The sequence below is a fragment of the Dryobates pubescens genome, chromosome 17 (genome assembly GCF_014839835.1).
Source record: "Dryobates pubescens isolate bDryPub1 chromosome 17, bDryPub1.pri, whole genome shotgun sequence".
Lineage (NCBI taxonomy): Eukaryota > Metazoa > Chordata > Aves > Piciformes > Picidae > Dryobates > Dryobates pubescens.
Window position 1 is genome coordinate 23,933,454 of NC_071628.1, and position 18,890 is coordinate 23,952,343.

The window sequence follows — 18,890 nt, forward strand, 5'->3', positions numbered from 1 at the left end:
GGAGACATTCAAAAGCTGAGTGGATGTGTCCCTGCATGGCCCTCCTGAGGTGGCCCTGCCTTGGCAAGGGGCTGGACTCCATCTCCAGAGCTCCCTTCGAAGCCCTGTCACTCTGGGATGCTCCTCAGATGAGGACACCCAGCCCAGCAGCGAGCACCTCGTGGGCCTCAAGGTGCCACACCAGTTTCTGGGTCATGTCTGAGGCCATCTCCAGCTCCCCAGCTCAGAATCCCCAGCTGCAGGCAGAGTGTTTTCCATTTCCAAGCTGCCAGAGGCCAGGCCTGCAGCAGGGCACGCTCGACCTGTGCTGCCCCCCACAGCCACCCTGGCCCTCACACCAGCTGCCATCATCCAGCATCCCAAAAGGAGCAGAGCACTCCCTCCAGGATTAAGCTCAGCACCATTAACACATCAGGAAGTCTCCACCACCGTTTTCCCAAGGCAGATAAAGAGCATGGCTATTAGAGAGCACACTGAAGTGTGTATGAAAGATGCAGGAAGGCAAGAGGAGCCCCTCAGAGGCAGCCCTGCTGCCAGGAGGGGCAGGGCTCAGTGCCAAAGAGCTCAGGCAGTTCCTCAGCAGCTCTCCACAGCACCCAGAAAAGATTCCCTGACCCTCCTGCAGCTCTGCCAGGTGGCACTTTGTCCCCAAACCCTCAGCCTCCCACAGAGCCAACCCCCACAGCCCCTGAACAGGGGACCCCAGCAGGAGCTGCAGATGAGGGGAGCAGTGCTGGGCCCAGCCTGCTCAATATCTGTATTGATGAGCTGGAGGAGGGGATGGAGTCCAGCAGCAGGAGAGGTGCAGAGGACACCAAGCTGGGGGCAGGAGTTGAGCTGTCAGAGGGCAGCAGAGCTCTGCAGAGGGACCTTGCCAGGCTGCACAGATGGGCAGAGGCCAAGGACAGGAGATTGAACACAGCCAAGTGCCAGGGGCTGCACTTTGGCCACAGCAACCCCAGGCAGTGCCACAGGCTGGGGACAGAGTGGCTGAGAGCAGCCAGGCAGAGAGGGACCTGGGGGTACTGGTGGACAGCAGCTGAACAGGAGCCAGCAGTGTGCCCAGGGGGCCAAGAAGGCCAAGGGCATCCTGGCCTGCAGCAGGCAGAGTGTGGCCAGCAGCAGCAGGGAGGTCATTGTGCCCTGGGCTCAGCACTGCTGAGGCCACCCCTGGAGTCCTGTGTCCAGCTCTGGGCTCCTCAGTTTCAGAAGGCCATTGAGAGACTTGAAGGTGTCCAGAGAAGGGCAAGGAGGCTGGGGAGGGGTCTGGAGCACAGCCCTGGCAGGAGAGGCTGAGGGAGCTGGGCTTGCTTAGCCTGCAGAAGAGGAGGCTCAGGGGAGACCTTCTTGCTCTCTGCAACTCCCTGCAGGGAGGTTGGAGCCAGCTGGGGGTTGGGCTCTGCTCCCAGGCAAGCAGCCCCAGAACAAGAGGACACAGTCTCAAGCTGTGCCAGGGGAGGTTTAGGCTGGAGGGGAGGAAGAAATTCTTCCCAGAGAGATTGGCCCTTGGGCTGTGCTGCCCAGGGAGGTGGTGGAGTCCCCATGCCTGGAGGTGTTTAGGCAGAGCCTGGCTGAGGCCCTTGGTGCCATGGCTGAGCTGCTCAGATGGTGCTAGGTGAGAGGTTGGACTGGATGATCTCCAAGGCCTCTTCCAACCTGGTTAATTCTGTCTATCTGATAGGAGTGCAGAATGAGAAGCCTCATTCCTCCCTTTGAGGCTTCCTGGAGCCTGCCAGAGCTCCCAGAAGAGAAGTGGAGCTGCCAGCTAAGAGCTGGGAGTGCTCTTCCTCCTGGCCTCTCAACAAAAAGTTGCTGCTCAGCCTACTTCAGATAAACCTGGATCAGCAAAGCTCTGTCACTTCTGAGCACCTACTCTGCAGCCTAACCTCACCAGGCCTTGGGAGGCATCTTCAGTTAACCCCTCAGGACAAGGCCCTTCCCACACCTTTACTCTTCTTCCCAGAAGCAGTCCTTAACTCCTCCTCTTTCCACACCATTCCTTCCACTTCCCTAGTGCTCAGCCCCCTGAGCCTGAGTGTGGACAATTAGGAGTGAAGTGACTGGGAAGCCAGTCTCCCCCAGGAGGGTGGTGAGGCACTGAAACAGCTTGCCCAGAGCTGTGGAGGCTCCAAGCCTGGCAGAGTTGAGAGCCAGAGAGGAAGGGGCCTTGAGCAAGCTGGGCCAGCAGGAGGGGTCCCAGCCCTCTGCAGGAGGGGTCCCAGCCCTCTGCAGGAGGGGTCCCAGCCCTCTGCAGGAGGGGTCCCAGCCCTCTGCAGGAGGGGTCCCTGCTCTCTGCAGGAGGGGTCCCTGCCCTCTGCAGGAGGGGTCCCAGCCCTCAGCAGGAGGGGTCCCTGCCCTCAGCAGGAGGGGTCCCTGCCCTCTGCAGGAGGGGTCCCAGCCCTCAGCAGGAGGGGTCCCTGCCCTCTGCAGGAGGGGTCCCAGCCCTCTGCAGGAGGGGTCCCTGCTCTCTGCAGGAGGGGTCCCAGCCCTCAGCAGGAGGGGTCCCTGCCCTCAGCAGGAGGGGTCCCTGCTCTCTGCAGGAGGGGTCCCAGCCCTCAGCAGGAGGGGTCCCTGCCCTCAGCAGGAGGGGTCCCTGCCCTCTGCAGGAGGGGTCCCTGCCCTCTGCAGGAGGGGTCCCAGCCCTCTGCAGGAGGGGTCCCAGCCCTCTGCAGGAGGGGTCCCTGCCCTCTGCAGGAGGGAGGGCTGGGCCTGGGCCACTCACAGAATGCTTTGAGTTCAAGGCACCTTACAGATCACTTAGCTCTACTTGCCCTTGGAGGCCTTTGGCAACCCCAAGCACACTGATTGCTGCCCCCACTCAGCACAGCTCACTGCAAGCTGCCTGCCTCCCCCCTGAGCTCTCCTGCATTCCCCCATCCCCCTCTGCACGCTGATGCTGTTTGGGTTTGGCTGCACAGAACAGGAGCAACCCAAAGTGCTGAGCTGCAGAGGGCCCCAGGGCTGTGCAGAGCTCCCTGGATGTGCAGCAGGCATCTCTCATTCTCCCTGCAGCCCCAAGAGGCCACAGAAATGCTCTCCTCAGCTGCAGGCACAACCACATTTCCTTTGCTGAGAGCCCAGGGCTGAGCAATCCAACCACCACCACTTCTGGCCCTTGGGACCACAGAATGGCTCCAGCTGGAAGGGACCTCAGTGCTCACCTGCTCCAACCCCCCCACCCCAACACCTCCAACCCCAGAGCTGCCTCAGGCAGCTGCAGAGGGCACCAAGGCCTCCCCTCAGCCTCCTCCTCTACTATTCAAAGCATCCTCACCATGCCAGGCACTGGCTGTGGGGACTGTTGGAAGCCTTGAGTCAGTCTGGGCCTGGTGGATTCCTGCCTGTGCTTGGAGCTCCTGATGTTGAGCTGGGATGGAAAGGAATGCTCTGAGCCCTCCCCACGGAGTGCTGCTCAGCAGGTGAGGCTCACAGGTAGCTTAGTTTGGTGCCTGTGCTTCAGGAGGCTCCAGGGTCTGAGATGGCCCTGCAGCTGCAGAGCCCCTTCCCAGGAGGGCCCCTGCTGCCTCGGCTCAGCTGCTGAGCAGCTCCTGCTGGGCTGCAGAGGGCTCTGCTGTGGCAAGGGCTGGAGCCACAGGCCTCTGCTGCAGCCAGCTGCCCCCTGCTTCCTGCTTGCTTCAGGAGACCAAGAGCTGCTGCCCAGGGGCAGGAGCCATGCCAGAGCCTCATGCAGATGCTCTCAGCAGTGTCTAAGTCCCTTGGAACAGGGCAAAAGCTGAGAAGCTATTTCAGGGCTTCCCAAAGCTGTGCTGCTTCCTGCTGCAGCTGAGCTCCCTGCCTTGGCAGGTGGCCTGGCAGGAGCCCTGCCCTGCCCAGCTGCTTGGGCAGCTCTGGAGAGCTGTGGGATGGATTCATGCATCTGTGGACTGGCTTGGAAGGCACCTTGAAGACCAGCTGGTGCCACCCCCCTGCCAGGGGCAAGGACACCTCCCACCAGCCCAGCTTGCCCAAGGCCTCATCCAGCCTGGCCTGGAACACCCCCAGGCAGGAGGCAGCCACAGCCTCCCTGGGCAACCTGTGCCAGGGGCTTCCCACCCTCACTGCAAAGAATTTCTTCCTCATCTCCAGTCTCAATCTCTCCTCTTCCAGCTCAAAGCCACTGCCCCTCATCCTGCCAGCAGTCCCATCCTGGCTTCCTTGTAGGCATCCTTCAGGTACTGCTCAGTCTGGAGAGGAGAAGGCTCCCAGGAGACCTAATTGTGGCCTTCCAGGATCTGCAGGGGGCTCCAAGAAAGCTGGGGAGGGACTTCTGAGGGTGTCAGGGAGGGATAGGACTTGGGGGGATGGAGCAAAACTAGAAGTGGGGAGATTGAGATTGGCTGTGAGGAAGAAGTTGTTGCCCAGGAGGGTGGTGAGAGCCTGGCACAGGCTGCCCAGGGAGGTGGTGGAAGCCTCCTGCCTGGAGGTGTTTGCAGCCAGGCTGGAGGTGGCTGTGAGCAACCTGCTGTGGTGTGAGGTGTCCCTGCCCATGGCAGGGGGTTGGAGCTGGCTGAGCCTTGAGCTCCCTTCCAGCCCTGACATTCTGTGGTTCTATGAGGCCTGTGGGGACACCAAGGTCTGCAGGTCTGGGGGGTACCAGGGTGATGAGGCCTGTGGGGACACCATGGTAATGAGGTCCAGAGACACCAAGGTGACCCAGGCTTTGTGAGGTCACCAAGGTGACCCCAGCCTACAGGGCCCCTGTGGGGACAGGGCTGCAGCCTTGGTGGCAGCAGAGCAGACAGGGCAGTGACACACAGTGCTCAGCCCTCCCTGGCAGGCCTGTGGGCAGGGAAGCTGGGCCAAGGCCATGGGGGACAGCATCCAAGGGGACAGCAGGAAGGGGTGTCCTGTGCTGGCATGAGGCAGGACACAGAGCTGGCCCCAGGACAAAGCCCTCTTGCTCCAGGCACTCTGCAGCTTCAGTCACCTCTCAGCCAACCCCCTGAGCTGGGATGTCAGAGCCTGACTCTCATCTGGGAGCTGCAGTGCTGGAAGTCAGAAGCTTGGATGTTTGCTTATTGTCTTTCCAGCCCTTCAGACAAATAGTCTGTGCTTGGAGCACCATTTGTACCACTGCAGGCTGGGGCCTGACCTGTTGCAGAGCAGTGCAGGGGAAAGGGAGCTGGGGATTCTGGTGGACAGCAGGATGCCCATGAGCCAGCAATGTGCCCTGGTGGCCAAGAAGGCCAATGGCAGCCTGGGCTGTATAGGAGGGCTGTGGTGAGTAGGTCAAGAGAGGTTCTCCTGCCCCTCTGCTCTGCCTGGTGAGGCCACAGCTGGAATCTTGTGTCCAGTTCTGGACCCCTCAGTTCAGGAAGGACCTCAGGGAACTGCTGGAGAGAGTCCAGCACAGAGCCACAGAGCTGCTGCAGGCAGTGGAACATCTCCCTGTGAGGCCAGGCTGAGGGAGCTGGGGCTTGGAGCAGAGGAGCCTGGGGGTGCCCTCAGTGCTGGGATAAAGCTGTGCAGGGCAGTGTCAGGAGGAAGGAGCCAGGCTCTGCTCAGGGGTGGCCAAGCACAGCACAAGGGGCACTGGGGGCAGGCTGGAGCAGAGGAGGCTCCATGGGAACAGAAGGGAAAACTTTGTCCCTGTGAGGGTGCTGGAGCCTGGAGCAGGCTGCCCAGAGAGGTTTGGAGTCTCCTGCCCTGGAGGATTCCAAACCATCCCAGGTGTGCTCCTGGCTGGCTTGCTCTGGGTGATCTTTGGAGGTCCCCTCCAACCCCTTCATGAGCTGAAGGCTGCAGGCTCTAAACTCTTTGTTCTGCTGTGGATAAGCAGGATGGAGTAGGAGCTCCTGCTCAGGAGGCTTTGGCACAGCTGAAGGGCCCTTGAAGTGGAGGAGCCCAGCTGAAAACAGCAGCAGCAGAGCCTCTGCAAGGGCACCTGGAGAGAGCTGGCCAAAGAACTGCCTGCTTTGGGTGGCAGTTCAGGGAGGTTGGGTGTTGTGGCTCAAACTTAGCATCTGCCCTGCTGGGTAAGGAGAAGGCACAAGAGAGGCTCCCTGCCAAGACAAAGAAGTGAACATGAGAAGTGGTTCTGCAAGCTGCTGCTGCTTCCTGCCTGGGATGAGCAAGCCAGGTCAGCCTCTGGAGAGGCTCTTGGGTAAGCTCTGGGAGTCTGCTACCCTGGAGTGTGTGGAGTCAGCTGTGGGGAGTGTCCTAGCCTGGCAGGGAGCATCTGACCTGTTTACTTCAGCAGAACTCTGTCAGGAGCCCCAGAAGGAAGGAGGTGGTGGCTGAAGAACCCTATGATAGAGGGGGGGTGGGGACATGCTGGAGCTTTAGCATCCCTGTGCTGCCTGGATGGCTGTGTGGGAGCTGAGGAAACAGCTCCTGAGTAGGGAAGGACTTCACTCTGACTAACTTCCTTTGGGGTTTTTCCTTGGTTTTCTGAGCTGCTTCTGCTAGGATCCCATTGCTGCTTGGCCTCAAACACCAAACTTCAGCCCTTGTGGTGCTCTGAGTTGCCCTCCTCGCTCAAGGCCAGGCTGGATGAGGCCTTGGGCAAGCTGGGCTGGTGGGAGGTGTCCCTGCACATGGCAGGGAGGTTAGAACTGGAGGAGCTTCAAGGTCCCTTCCAGCCCAAGCCACTCTAAGAGTGAAGCCAAGCAGTGCTTTCTGGGGGGCAGCCACAGCCATGCCCCTGGTGCAGGAGCATGTTGTGGCTGTCCCAGGCCAGGCTGGATGAGGCCTTGGGCAAGCTGGGCTGGTGGGAGGTGTCCTTGCCCCTGGCAGGGGGGTGGCACCAGCTGGTCTTCAAGGTGCCTTCCAAGCCAGTCCACAGATGCATGAATCCATCCCACAGCTCTCCAGAGCTGCCCAAGCAGCTGGGCAGGGCAGGGCTCCTGCCAGGCCACCTGCCAAGGCAGGGAGCTCAGCTGCAGCAGGAAGCAGCACAGCTTTGGGAAGCCCTGAAATAGCTTCTCAGCTTTTGCCCTGTTCCAAGGGACTTAGACACTGCTGAGAGCATCTGCATGAGGCTCTGGCATGGCTCCTGCCCCTGGGCAGCAGCTCTTGGTCTCCTGAAGCAAGCAGGAAGCAGGGGGCAGCTGGCTGCAGCAGAGGCCTGTGGCTCCAGCCCTTGCCACAGCAGAGCCCTCTGCAGCCCAGCAGGAGCTGCTCAGCAGCTGAGCCGAGGCAGCAGGGGCCCTCCTGGGAAGGGGCTCTGCAGCTGCAGGGCCATCTCAGACCCTGGAGCCTCCTGAAGCACAGGCACCAAACTAAGCTACCTGTGAGCCTCACCTGCTGAGCAGCACTCCGTGGGGAGGGCTCAGAGCATTCCTTTCCATCCCAGCTCAACATCAGGAGCTCCAAGCACAGGCAGGAATCCACCAGGCCCAGACTGACTCAAGGCTTCCAACAGTCCCCACAGCCAGTGCCTGGCATGGTGAGGACCAGGGGGGCTCTCCCCCCCAGCTCATGCAGGATCACACAATGTCAGGGCTGGGAAGGGACCTCTAGAGGTCCAAGCCTGCTGCCAAAGCTGCATCACCTCTGGCAGGTCACACAGGAATGCATCCAGGCAGGTTGTTGAAGTGGCCAGAGCAGGAGACTCCACAGCCTCTCTGGACAGTCCTCTCCAGGGCTCCAGCACCCTCACACCACTGAAGTGTCTCCTCATGTTGAGGTGGAACCTCCTGGGTTCCAGCTGGTGCCTGTTGCTCCTTGTCCTATCCCTGGGCACCACCAGTAGGAGCCTGGCACCTTCATCCTGACCCCCAGCCCTCAGATGTTGATAGCCTTTGGTAAGCTCCCTCTCAGGCTTCTCTTCTCCAGTCTAAACAGCCCCAAGCCTCTCAGTCTTCCTCCACAGCAGTCCCTTCATCATCCTCATAGCCTCCATCAGACTCTCCCCAGCACATCCCTGTCCCTCTTAAAGTGATGAGCCCAAAACTGAGTGCTCATCCTGCTGGAGGCTCCTGTGCTGACACCAGGCAAGCTGGGCAGGTCTCTCCAGCACACAGGCAGCTGCCCCGAATGCACCACATGGCCATGAAGCCTCCACCTTTGTACCGGGGAGGAGGCTGCAACTGCCTTGCAGCTGCTGAAGATCCGGAAGGAGCTGATGAAAGCCAGCAGCACTGGGCACAGGCAAGAGCCTCCCAGCATCCCTGAGGGCTGCAGCACAGCCAGCACTGGAACAGCACTTGCAGCAAATTCAGATCCCTCTCACCCCAGAAACGCAGAGGGCAAGAAGCATGAGCAGGGCTGGCAGGGACTGAGCCCCGAGGAGAGCAGCTGCAGCCTCAGCAGGGACACCCCATGGGAAGCCACAGGAGCAGAGGGTTGGAAGGGAAGCCTGACAGAGTCCACATCCCCTCCCCAGCACAGCAGGATCACCTAGGGCAGGCCACACAGAACACAGGATCACAGAACTGTCAGGGCTGGAAGGGAGCCCAAGGCTCAGCCAGCCCCAACCCCCTGCCATGGGCAGGGACACCTCACACCACAGCAGGTTGCTCACAGCCACCTCCAGCCTGGCTGCAAACACCTCCAGGCAGGAGGCTTCCACCACCTCCCTGGGCAGCCTGTGCCAGGCTCTCACCACCCTCCTGGGCAACAACTTCTTCCTCACAGCCAATCTCAATCTCCCCACTTCTGGTTTTGCTCCATCCCCCCCAGTCCTGTCCCTCCCTGACACCCTCCAAAGTCCCTCCCCAGCTTTCTTGGAGCCCTCTGCAGATCCTGGAAGGCCACAATGAGGTCTCCTGGGAGCCTTCTCCTCTCCAGCCTGCACAGCCCCAACTCCCTCACTCTGTCATAGAATCAATAAGGTTGGAAAAGACCTCAGAGATCCTCAAGTCCAAGCTGTCACCCAACACCTCCTGACAGCTAAACCATGGCTCCAATCCCCTCTTCAACACCTCCAGGGATGGGGACTCCACCACCTCCCTGGGCAGCACAGCCCAAGGGCCAATTCCTCTTGCTGGCAAGAACTTTCTCCTCCCCTCCAGCCTCAACCTCCCCTGGCACAGCTGCAGACTGTGTCCTCTTGTTCTGGGGCTGCTTGCCTGCCTGGCAGAAGAGCCCAACCCCCAGCTGGCTCCAAGCTCCCTGCAGGGAGTTGCAGAGAGCAAGAAGGTCTCCCCTGAGCCTCCTCTTCTGCAGGCTGAGCAAGCCCAGCTCCCTCAGCCTCTCTTTGTAGGGCTTGTGTCCTCACAGGAGAGGAGCTCCAGGCCTCTAATCATCCTCATGGCCCTTCATCAAGACCAGGCTTGAAAGTTTCCAGGAAAGACTTCACCACCTCTGTGGGCAGCTCTTGTGCCAAAACCTGACTGCTCTCCCCAGTTACCAACTGCTCCAAATGGCCTTCCCTCAGAGGAGGGAGGAGCAGCTGTGTGCTCCAAGAAGGAGAGACTCCTCCCAATGATTTCTGTATAAAATCACTGTCACAACACCAGCACAGCCTGGTGATCACTTCCCTGCACTGCTCTGCTGCCTCTGACACCCAGCAGCAGAACCACTCTCCCTGAGAAGCTCAGCAGGAGCCAGCAGGGAGCACTTGCAGCCCAGAGAGCCAAGCAGAGCCTGGGCTGCAGCAAGAGAAGTGTGGCCAGCAGGGCCAGGGAGGGGATTCTGCCCCTCTGCTCCACTCTGCTGAGACCACAGCTGCAGCTCTGGGGCCAGCTCTGGAGCCTCTGTGCCAGGAAGGCTCTGGCGGGGCTGGAAGGTGTCCAGAGCAGGGCCAGGAGGAGGAGCAGAGGGCTGGAGCTGCTCTGCTGTGAGCACAGCCTGAGGGAGTTGGGGCTGTGCAGGCTGGAGAGGAGAAGGCTCCCAGGAGACCTAATTGTGGCCTTCCAGGATCTGCAGGGGGCTGCAAGAAAGCTGGGGAGGGACTTCTGAGGGGGTCAGGGAGGGATAGGACTGGGGGGGATGGAGCAAAACCAGAAGTGGGGAGATTGAGATTGGCTGTGAGGAAGAAGTTGTTGCCCAGGAGGGTGGTGAGAGCCTGGCACAGGCTGCCCAGGGAGGTGGTGGAAGCCTCCTGCCTGGAGGTGTTTGCAGCCAGGCTGGAGGTGGCTGTGAGCAACCTGCTGTGGTGTGAGGTGTCCCTGCCCATGGCAGGGGGTTGGGGCTGGCTGAGCCTTGAGCTCCCTTCCAGCCCTGCCAGCTCTGTGATTCAGGGAGCAAAGGGGAAGAGAGATCCTTTGTAAACTAGAGGAGTGAAAGCACCTCAGCAGGTGCCACTGGGCAGCTACTGCAGAGGGAGCTACTCTTGATTACAAGTTAACACCAGCACTTCAAACACAGAATTCTACAGTGGGGTGGAATGGAACTTAAAGCTCACCCAGTTCCACCCCCCTGCCATGGGCAGGGACACCTCCCATCAGCCCAGCTTGCTGGAAGCCCTGAACACCTCCAGGTAGGAGGCAGCCACAGCCTCCTGGGCAACCTGTGCCAGGCTCTCCCCATCCTCACTGCAAAGAACTTCTTCCTCATCTCCAGTCTCAATCTCCCCTTTTCCAACTTAAATCCATGCTGAGGTCTTTCAGGTCTCAGGTTTAATCCCAGGGAGAGGACTCTCTGTGCCCCTAAGTTTAGCACTGATCCCCAAACAGCATTAAAATTGAAAAAACAAAGTGAATTGGTTTTGGACCAGCCCCAGGAGTGCCCTACCCTTCCCCCCAGCACCACAAAGCCCTCTCCTCTCAGAGCAGCCTGGCAGAACTGGGGCTCTTCAGCCTGGAGCAGAGAAGCAGCAGAGACCTTAGAGCTGTGTTTCAGTACCTGAAGGAGATCTACAGCAAGGCTGGGGAGGGACTGTTCAGAAGGGGCTGGGGTGGTTGGACAAGGGGCAATGGTTGGAAACTGGGGCAGGACAGACTTAGTTTGGACATCAGGAGGAAGTTCTGCACAATGAGAGGTGAGACACTGGAACAGGCTGCCCAGGAATGTGGCTGAAGCTCCATTCCTGAAAGCTTTCAAGATCAGAGCTGCTGGGCCCCAGGGGCAGCCTGCTGCAGCTGGAGGTGTCCCTGCTGAGCACAGGGGGTGGGCAGGACGACCTTGGAGGGTCCCTTCCCACCCAAAGCAATCTGCCTAAAAACACCAGGAGCACCAGCACCTTCAGGATTCACTTCCTAGGGTGAACCCCTGCAAGGCTAAAGCGAGGAGGAGTCAGAGTTTGTGCTAAGCAGCAGTGTCAGCTCTGGGCTGCAATGATGATTTCAGCCCCAGGAATAGTTCCTGTTTCACACCCCGGGCCGCCAACGCCGCAGCCCCAGCGAGGCCTCCCCCGTGGCACCAGGGCTTCCATCCCCTAGCACAAAACCCTCCTGGCTTTGCATGGCAAGCACAGGCCTGTGCTCCCCAAACCCCCAGCAAACAGCACCCACTCTGCTAACCACCTGCTCCTGCCTTGGAGGAAGGAGTGCCTTCAGGGAGCTGCACCACCAAGCGTTTCCAGTCTCACCTGGCAAACCTCCCCAGCCAAGCAGTGCCCCGAGAGGGACTCCTGGACACTTATGGGGGAGACTGAGGAAAGCAGCAGCACAGCTGTGTGCTCCTGGCCAGCCCAGTGAGATTTACATCTGACCTAACAGAAATGGAAGCCTGGGACAAGCCAGAGGTTGGGAAAGCCCTCCAAGAGCCACTCCAGCTGTCACCCCTGCGCTGCCGAGTCCGCCGCTCAAGCACCGTGCTCAGCGCCACAGCTCTGCCTCCTCCAGACCCCCCCAGGGCTGGGGCTTCAACCACCTCCCTGGGCAGGCTGGGCCAGGGCTTAGCTTAACCACTCTCTCAGGGAAGAAATTGTTCCTCCTGGCCAGCCCACACCTCCCCTGGCACAACTTACAGCCTTTTCCTCTCATCCTGTCACTTGTTACTAGGGAGCAGAGCCCAGCCCCTACCTGGCTGCAGCCTCCTCTCAGGGAGCTGTAGAGAGCAATGAGGCCTCCCCCCAGCCTCCTCTTCTCCACACTAAACAACCCCTCACCTGCCCCTCCCCAGCCCTGCTCTCCAGACCCTTCCCCAGCTTTGATGCCCTTCTCTGAATGCACTCCAAGCCCTCAGTGTCCTCCCTGGAGCGAGGGGCCCAAAACTGAACTCTGTGTGGGAGGTCACTCAATGGCTCACTACAGCACACTATTCAATCACTCTGGAGGCTTAAGAGACAAACCAAGGCTTTGCTACCTATAAACACTGACATTTCAAGTACTCCTAAGGGGGAGAATGTAATTTTGAATCATCTACAGAATGATAGCTGCTGGCAGGCCAGGAACAGCCACCATGGCACTCCCAAAAGCTGTAGAGGTGACCCTGCTCTGGCAGGGGGGTTGGGCTAGATGATCCTTCCAGGTCCCTTCCAGCCCCTGTGATTCTGTGCAAGGCTGGCTGCCTGCAGCCCCTCAGGAATGCTTTGTCAGAGGGCAGTTTTCTCCATCCTTTGGAACTATCAAGTGCATTCCTACCCTAATGAAACACCTTGTAAATGCCACATGACAGCAAGCCCCAGCTGAACAAAGCACTTCCTTCCAGCAGCACAACACGGAGGGAGGGCCCCAGCAGCAATTTTGTCAGCAAATCACTAAACCACACAATAAGAGGTTCTAGAGGCTTGCAAATTCACCCCATGCAGGCAGCACAAGCAGCCCCAAGTGCAAGAAGCAGCAGCCTGAAGTGCTTCTGCCCACAGACTCCTACCTCATGCTTGTCAAGCAGCTTCAAGCGCTCCGAGTTTCCAAGCTGCCTTCTCCCGACGCTCACCACCCGGTCTGAAACACGACCCTGGGTGACAGCAGCAGTCCCTGCTGCTCTCTGGCAACTCCTTCCTATTTGGAACGTTTTGGAGAGCAGGTCTTCTGAGGAGGGGCTGAGGGAGCTGGGCTTTCTTAGCCTGGAGAAGAGGAGGCTCAGAGGAGACCTCATTGCTCTCTGCCCTGAACAGAGGTTGGACAAGGTGGCTGTTGGTCTCTCCTCCCTAGTACCAAGTGATAGGATGTCAGGAAATGGCCTCAAGTTGCCCCAGGGCAAGTTTAGGTTGGACACAAGATGACATTTCCTCCCTGGGCAGTGCTTGAGAATCCTTCCAGGGAAGTGGTTGAATCCCCATCCCTGGAGGTGTTTGGAAGCTGTGGTGCTGAGGGCCACGGGTTAGCATCAGCAGAGCTAGGGAGTGGTTGTTCTTCCTGACCTCAAAGCTCTTCTCCAACCAAAACAATTCTCTGATTCCATTTGGAGCACACTGCTCACAGCTCTGAATGACACCAGCACCAGGGAGATGTCCTAAGCTACAAGTGGACATCAGGAGGTGTTACCCAAGCAAAGCCATTGCTGGGCAAGACCTCTTTTGCCAAGCAACAAAGGGTTCGTGCTCGCCACAGCAGAGCTGGGACCCTCTGGGCTCTGTCTGCACTGCCTCAGCTCCACTGGCCTCTGCCTCAACACACTCAGCAAACACAGTGGCCTGGGCTTTGCCCTCAGTTTAAAGGCAAAGGTTTTATCCAGCAAAGACCTGACCTTACTTCCCAATCAGATTTTATTCAGCCTCAGAGTGTAAAGGACAAACCTGGATTGGTGACAAATGCTGCAGTCTAACACATCACCTGCTCTGCTCTGAAGAGCCTCATTCTAAAGCCTATCTAAACCAGAAAAGGTATTTTTGAACTAGGATAACTCTGCTTGGATTCAGTGATGCCACCAGCTTGGAGCCTGGCCATGCTCACAGCTCCTGGCCACATCCAGGATCCTCTTCCCTGCTGTGAGGTGGGGAAAAAAGAAAAGGCTCAGCTCATTCACAGGGTGGTTTGGGTTGGAAGGGACCTTAAAGATGTAGTTCCAACCTCCCTGCCATAGACAGGGACACCTTCCTCTACACCAGGTTGCTCAAGGCCTTGAACACCTCCAGGGAAGGGGCATCCACAGCCTCCCTGGGCAACCTGTGCCAGAGTCTCCCCAGCTTCCATGCAAAGACTTTCTTCCTCATCTCCAGTCTCAGTCTCCCCTCTTCCAGCTCAAAGCCATTGTCCCTCATCCTAGCACTCCCAGCCCTTGGCAGAATCCCCCCCAGCTCTCCTGTAGCCCCCTTCAGGTACTGGAAGGCTGCTCTGAGGTCTCCCTGGAGCCTTCTCTTCTCCAGGCTGAGCAGCCCCAACTCCCTCAGCCTGTCCCCACAGGGGAGGTTCTTCAGCCCTCTGATCATCTTAGTGGCCTCCTGGGGACCCACTCCAGCAGTTTGATGCCCCCCTCGTGCTGGAGGCACCAGAACTGGATGCAGTGCTGCAGGTGGGGTCTCAGCAGAGCACAGGGGGAGAGTCCCCTGCCTCATCCTGCTGGTCACACTGCTTTGGATGCAGCCCAACACTCAGCTGCCTGCTGGGCTGCTCAGCAACCGTCACCAGCTCCCTTTTCTGCACTTGGTTTTAAACATCAGCCACCTTGGAGCTCCACCCCACTATTTTCAACACCTGGCCATGACAAAGGCCAGAAAGAATGAGCATGGTCAGTGAGGTGGGAATGATGTCACTGGAATGCTGCCCAAGAAGGTGGCGAAGAAAGGGGAAACGAACCCAACCCAAGTCCCGCAATCAGGCAAGCTCACCACGAGGCAAAGGAGGACTCCTCAAGGGCCAAGCAAGGCTCCAGGGGCACAGCTCATCACGTGCTCTACTCAGAACAGAAGTAAACATGCTTTTAAACAGCCTTCAAGTGTGTGGTGAGGAGATGCAGAGCGAGGCTGGAAGCAGCAGTCCGGCACCAAAAGCAGCGGGAACGGCGGCAGCGAGTTACCAGGGACAGAGGCTCAGGGAGGAAGAGCATGGGGCAGATGTTCAGCTGGGGGCAAAATGCCTTTGAGAGGAGAAAGCTTTTGCTCAGAACCACCCCTACAGCCAGGTTTTCACAGCTGTTGGGTAACTCATGCCGCCAGCAGCTGGAAATCCACCAGGAATCCGCCTGTTTACTCTGACAACTGAAAACCAGAGGAACACCTCCAGTGCCTCCCTGCTCTGCACCACCACAGGGCTGGAGTGGAAGGGATCCTCTGCTGCAAAGTGGGCTTTAGGACTCTCAGCCAAGCTGCAGCACAAGGTTCAGGGGCTCATGCACAGCCCTGTTTCTGCATTTAGAAAGGAAGGGTAATTCTTATTGTGGCAGACACAGAGGCAACACAGATTAAAAGCACCATGCCAACACTGTGCAAAACTCATCACCCCAAACCCTGCTTTTTCCTTGTCTGAGCACAAGCAAACAAAGCACTCTGAGTGTCTGAGTGAGTCTGAGCCTACCCCACAGCTTCAGTGGTCTTAGAAGGCCAAGCAATAAAGAAGACAGCAGCTCTGCAGCGAGTGGCCACCCTCAGGAGCCTGCTGCCAGGCTCTGGCACCAGGAAGTTCACCACAGCTTAGCTGCCGCTTCTGCAAAGTCTCCAGCACACCCAAGCCCTGGCCTGAGGAGTCCATGGTTTGGCTTTATGGCTTGTACTTGAAATGACTCAATGAGATGAGAGAAAGAACTTCAGTTAGTCACTCTCAGCATTAATTCTATCAGCTCATAAACTGCTTGGCCATTTAATATGGAGAGCTACACCTACCACGGCTCAGCTAGCCCCTTGCAGATACTTCACAGCTCACTGAGAGCTTTTCCTCTCCCTGCAGCTGCAAAGATAGCAGCTGAAAAACAACAGCCTATTTATACCTGACTGCTGGTCAGAAGAAGAGTCCTGTCACTGCTCAGAAGGCACAAAACCTGCAGCTGAAGTTCTCAGGTATGGGGCACCTCTGCATTACATCCTAGCTTGAGCAAGTAAGGTCTCAAGCACTCCAAAACATAACCACAACCACCATCATCTGATGGTTCCACCAAGAACCCAGCACAGCCACAGCTGAGACCAAAGCCATCCAGCACTCGCCTGGAACAAGTGAATCACAGTACTGCAACCCAGGATCCGCAGCAGGGTCCTGAGCCAATGTGACTCCAGAAAAGGTTTAGTGAACCAGAAAAGCAGCAGCAGCAATCCTGGTTGGGTGCCAAAAGCAAGGAAATAAACACACCAGAGCCCTGGAAGACTTCACCACCAGCAAGAGAGGCGAGGACAGGCAAACCCTGAAGCAGCAGCGGCTGAATTTGGTTCACTTACCTCTGAACAGGCTAGAGCCCTAATGGCAGTAAGCTGGCATTTAAAAGCCATTCAGAGCAACTGAATGTTTTTCTACTCTCTTCTGATACGTTCCAGGGCTTAAGCTGATTGGAGGTGCTGAGTTTACCCACGCCACTCTACATAAACTGGCCTTCTGCACTCTGCTCTGGGCGACCAGGAATAACCCCTGCAGACCCAGCAGAAACAACCACAGCGCGAGCAGCAGCCACGGCCCTTCCGTGGAGGCACTTAGCAAGGCTCCTGCAGAGCCCAACACAGCCAAGTCCATCCCAGGGGCAGGCCTCCCACTGCCCCCACAGCTACAGGAGCAGGAGAAGGGGTCTCATTACCCACACTGCCTTCCCTCCACAAGTTCTGCTACTCGGAGGGCAAGCACAAAGTGGGACAGCTGAGGGGCAGCGTAAGAGTCGGGGGGGAAGCCCCACAGAGCAGAAGCCAGGAGCCTGCCTAAGAAACCAGCTCATGAAGAGCCTGTTGGTGAGTCCACCACGCCAGCCAGGGTTGCAGACCACCCCAGGAGCAGGAATACTCCTCCCTGGCAGGAACTTTTCCACCACTTTGCTTATGCAAAGCTAGGCCAAACAGCAGAATCACTTCAATGCAATGGGCACGGGTCATGTTTTTCAGCCTTAGTCATGAAACACTGACTCACCACCTCAAGAGCTGTTTCAGAGCCTAAAAACTTTTGAAGTCACCAACTGCTTGCAGGTCTGTTTGCCACTTGTTTCCCTCCCTACATTAGGATCAATAACCAGCAGCAAAGAAACAGCCCTGCTTAACCACGAGATCTTCTTTAGCTGCAGCTAATCAGCTAAGCTGGAGAGGCTCCTCTCTTCAGCTTTACAGGGAGAGCACCAGTATTAAAGGTACCAGCTCGAATTTGACTTAAGAAAGGGCCATTTGCTAATTCGGTATGCAAATACCTTCACAGCTGCCTGCATTAAGCTCCACCGAAGCCCCAGTGGATGCACAGCACGGAGAGCAACAACGTTGCACAGCTGCTCTTCCAGCCGCTGCCGGGCAAAAGCATCTGCTAAAGCACCTCGCGTTTGAAGGGATTCACCGACACCGGGAGTACAACCACCCAGCAAAACAACTCCTTTCTTGGGCACCGTTTAACCTTCTCACACCATCCCTGTTTGCATACTGGGAAGCTTCCCCTTTTTAACCACTCTGACTGACACCGAATCGAGGGGAACAAAAGAAAACCCGAGCACTCTGGTCACCTGCAGGGAAAACAGAAAGAGAGTGAACTGCCTCAGAAACTTCACGGTGAGCAGGAGCAAAACTCTGCCCTGCCCACTTCGAAAGGGACACCAGACAGCTTAAATGACTTGATTACCGGGGTTTTTTTCCTCCAAGAGCCAACAGACAAGACCGAGATGCTTTCAGGTGAGGACAGTAAAATGGCATTTCGATCTCGATTTCCACTTCAAAGCAGCGAGCTTAAAAACTGGGGGGTGAGAAAGTTACCGTTTCGAAGCGACTGCTCGCAGCCCTCCTGGCCTACACTGAAAATAAACACACACGGTTCGGCCCTGCGAGCAGGAGAAGAGCGTCTGTGTGTGGCAGGGGGGAAGGGAAGGGAGAAGGCGACAAAACCAAAGCAGTGCCTGGCTGCCTCTCCTCGAATTCCTGAGCTTGCCACCGGCTCACCGGATTACCCAAAGAACTGGAGGGGCTAAAATCCTCCCTAGGCAGGGCTGAAGGTGGAGAGGAAGAAAGGCAAAACACAGATTGCTGCCCACCGGCTGGAGACCACACAAAGAAGAGCTCTTTTAAAGCCAAAGGCCTCGGTCCCGAGGCTTCCACGGAAGGAAGCGAGCTCCTGGCCTGCCACGAGGGGCCTCCTCGGGGCAAGGAGATACCGGGGAATCCCCTTCTCCACCCGGGAAGGAGCTACGCGCTCCCTCGCAGGGTACGTGTGGAGGGTATCTAGGCCGCAGGAGGGCCGGGGCCGGCGGCCGGAGCGAGGGAGGCCGGTTGGCTGCGCGGCCCGCGCCGCCTCCCCCCCACCCCCCAGCCTCCTTCCCGGTCCCGCTCCCGGCCCCGGGGCTTCGCACCTGGATAACCTCGTTGACCTCCCGGATGCACTCCACCATGTGCTGCAGGATCTGTTCGGCCGTCAGCACTTCGTAGCGATAATCCTCCTCCTGGTCGGGGCCGCCGCCGCCTCCGGGGCCCGGCCCGCCGCCTAGGCCGCCTCCACCACCGCCACCGCCGGGGCCCAGCCCTCCCGTGTCACCGCCTAACAGCCCGTCGCGCTCTCCGCCGACGCGCAGCCCGGGCTCCACCAGCTCCACTTCGTCCAAGTTATCGTCGGGCTCGTCCTCCTCCTCGTCCTCCTCGTCCTCCTCCGCGCCGCTGTCCTCGCTGCACTCCTCGTCCTCGTCGAACTCGTAGTTGTAACCCTCGTCCGAGTCCATGGCGAGGGCGGTGAAGAAACGGTGGCGGCTCCCGCGGCGCCGCCCCCCCTTAACCCACCCCGCCGGCCTGCCTGGCGCCCGCCGCCGCCCCCCCCCACCTCCGGCGCTGGCCCCGGCCCCGCCGCGCCTCAGCCGCCGCCAACAAAGGGACGCGGCCGACCCGCTCCGTCACCGCGCGCCGCGCACGCACGGCACGTCACGCCGCGCCGCGTGACGCAACGCCGCCGCGCCTGCGCCGCAACCGCCACCTCCCACCCGCCGCGCCGGCGGCCATCTTGAGTGCGCGCCACACACACACCCCCACACACACCCCCCAGACCCCGCCCTCCCTCTGCCGCCATCTTGAGTGTGGCGCGGCGCCATGCTGA

At 58.7% G+C, this 18,890-nt stretch overlaps 1 protein-coding gene across 1 annotated transcript in view; it reads right to left on the bottom strand.

Annotated features, from left to right (window-relative positions):
• ARIH1 (ariadne RBR E3 ubiquitin protein ligase 1) overlaps positions 1 to 18,623 on the bottom strand; it is a 94,490-nt gene extending 75,867 nt beyond the window's left edge. The window contains exon 1 of the mRNA XM_054169059.1: positions 18,160 to 18,623. Coding sequence (XP_054025034.1) covers positions 18,160 to 18,522 — 363 coding nt within the window. The 5' untranslated portion in view covers positions 18,523 to 18,623. The remainder of the gene's footprint in view (positions 1 to 18,159) is intronic.
• Positions 18,624 to 18,890: the final 267 nt, after the last annotated feature.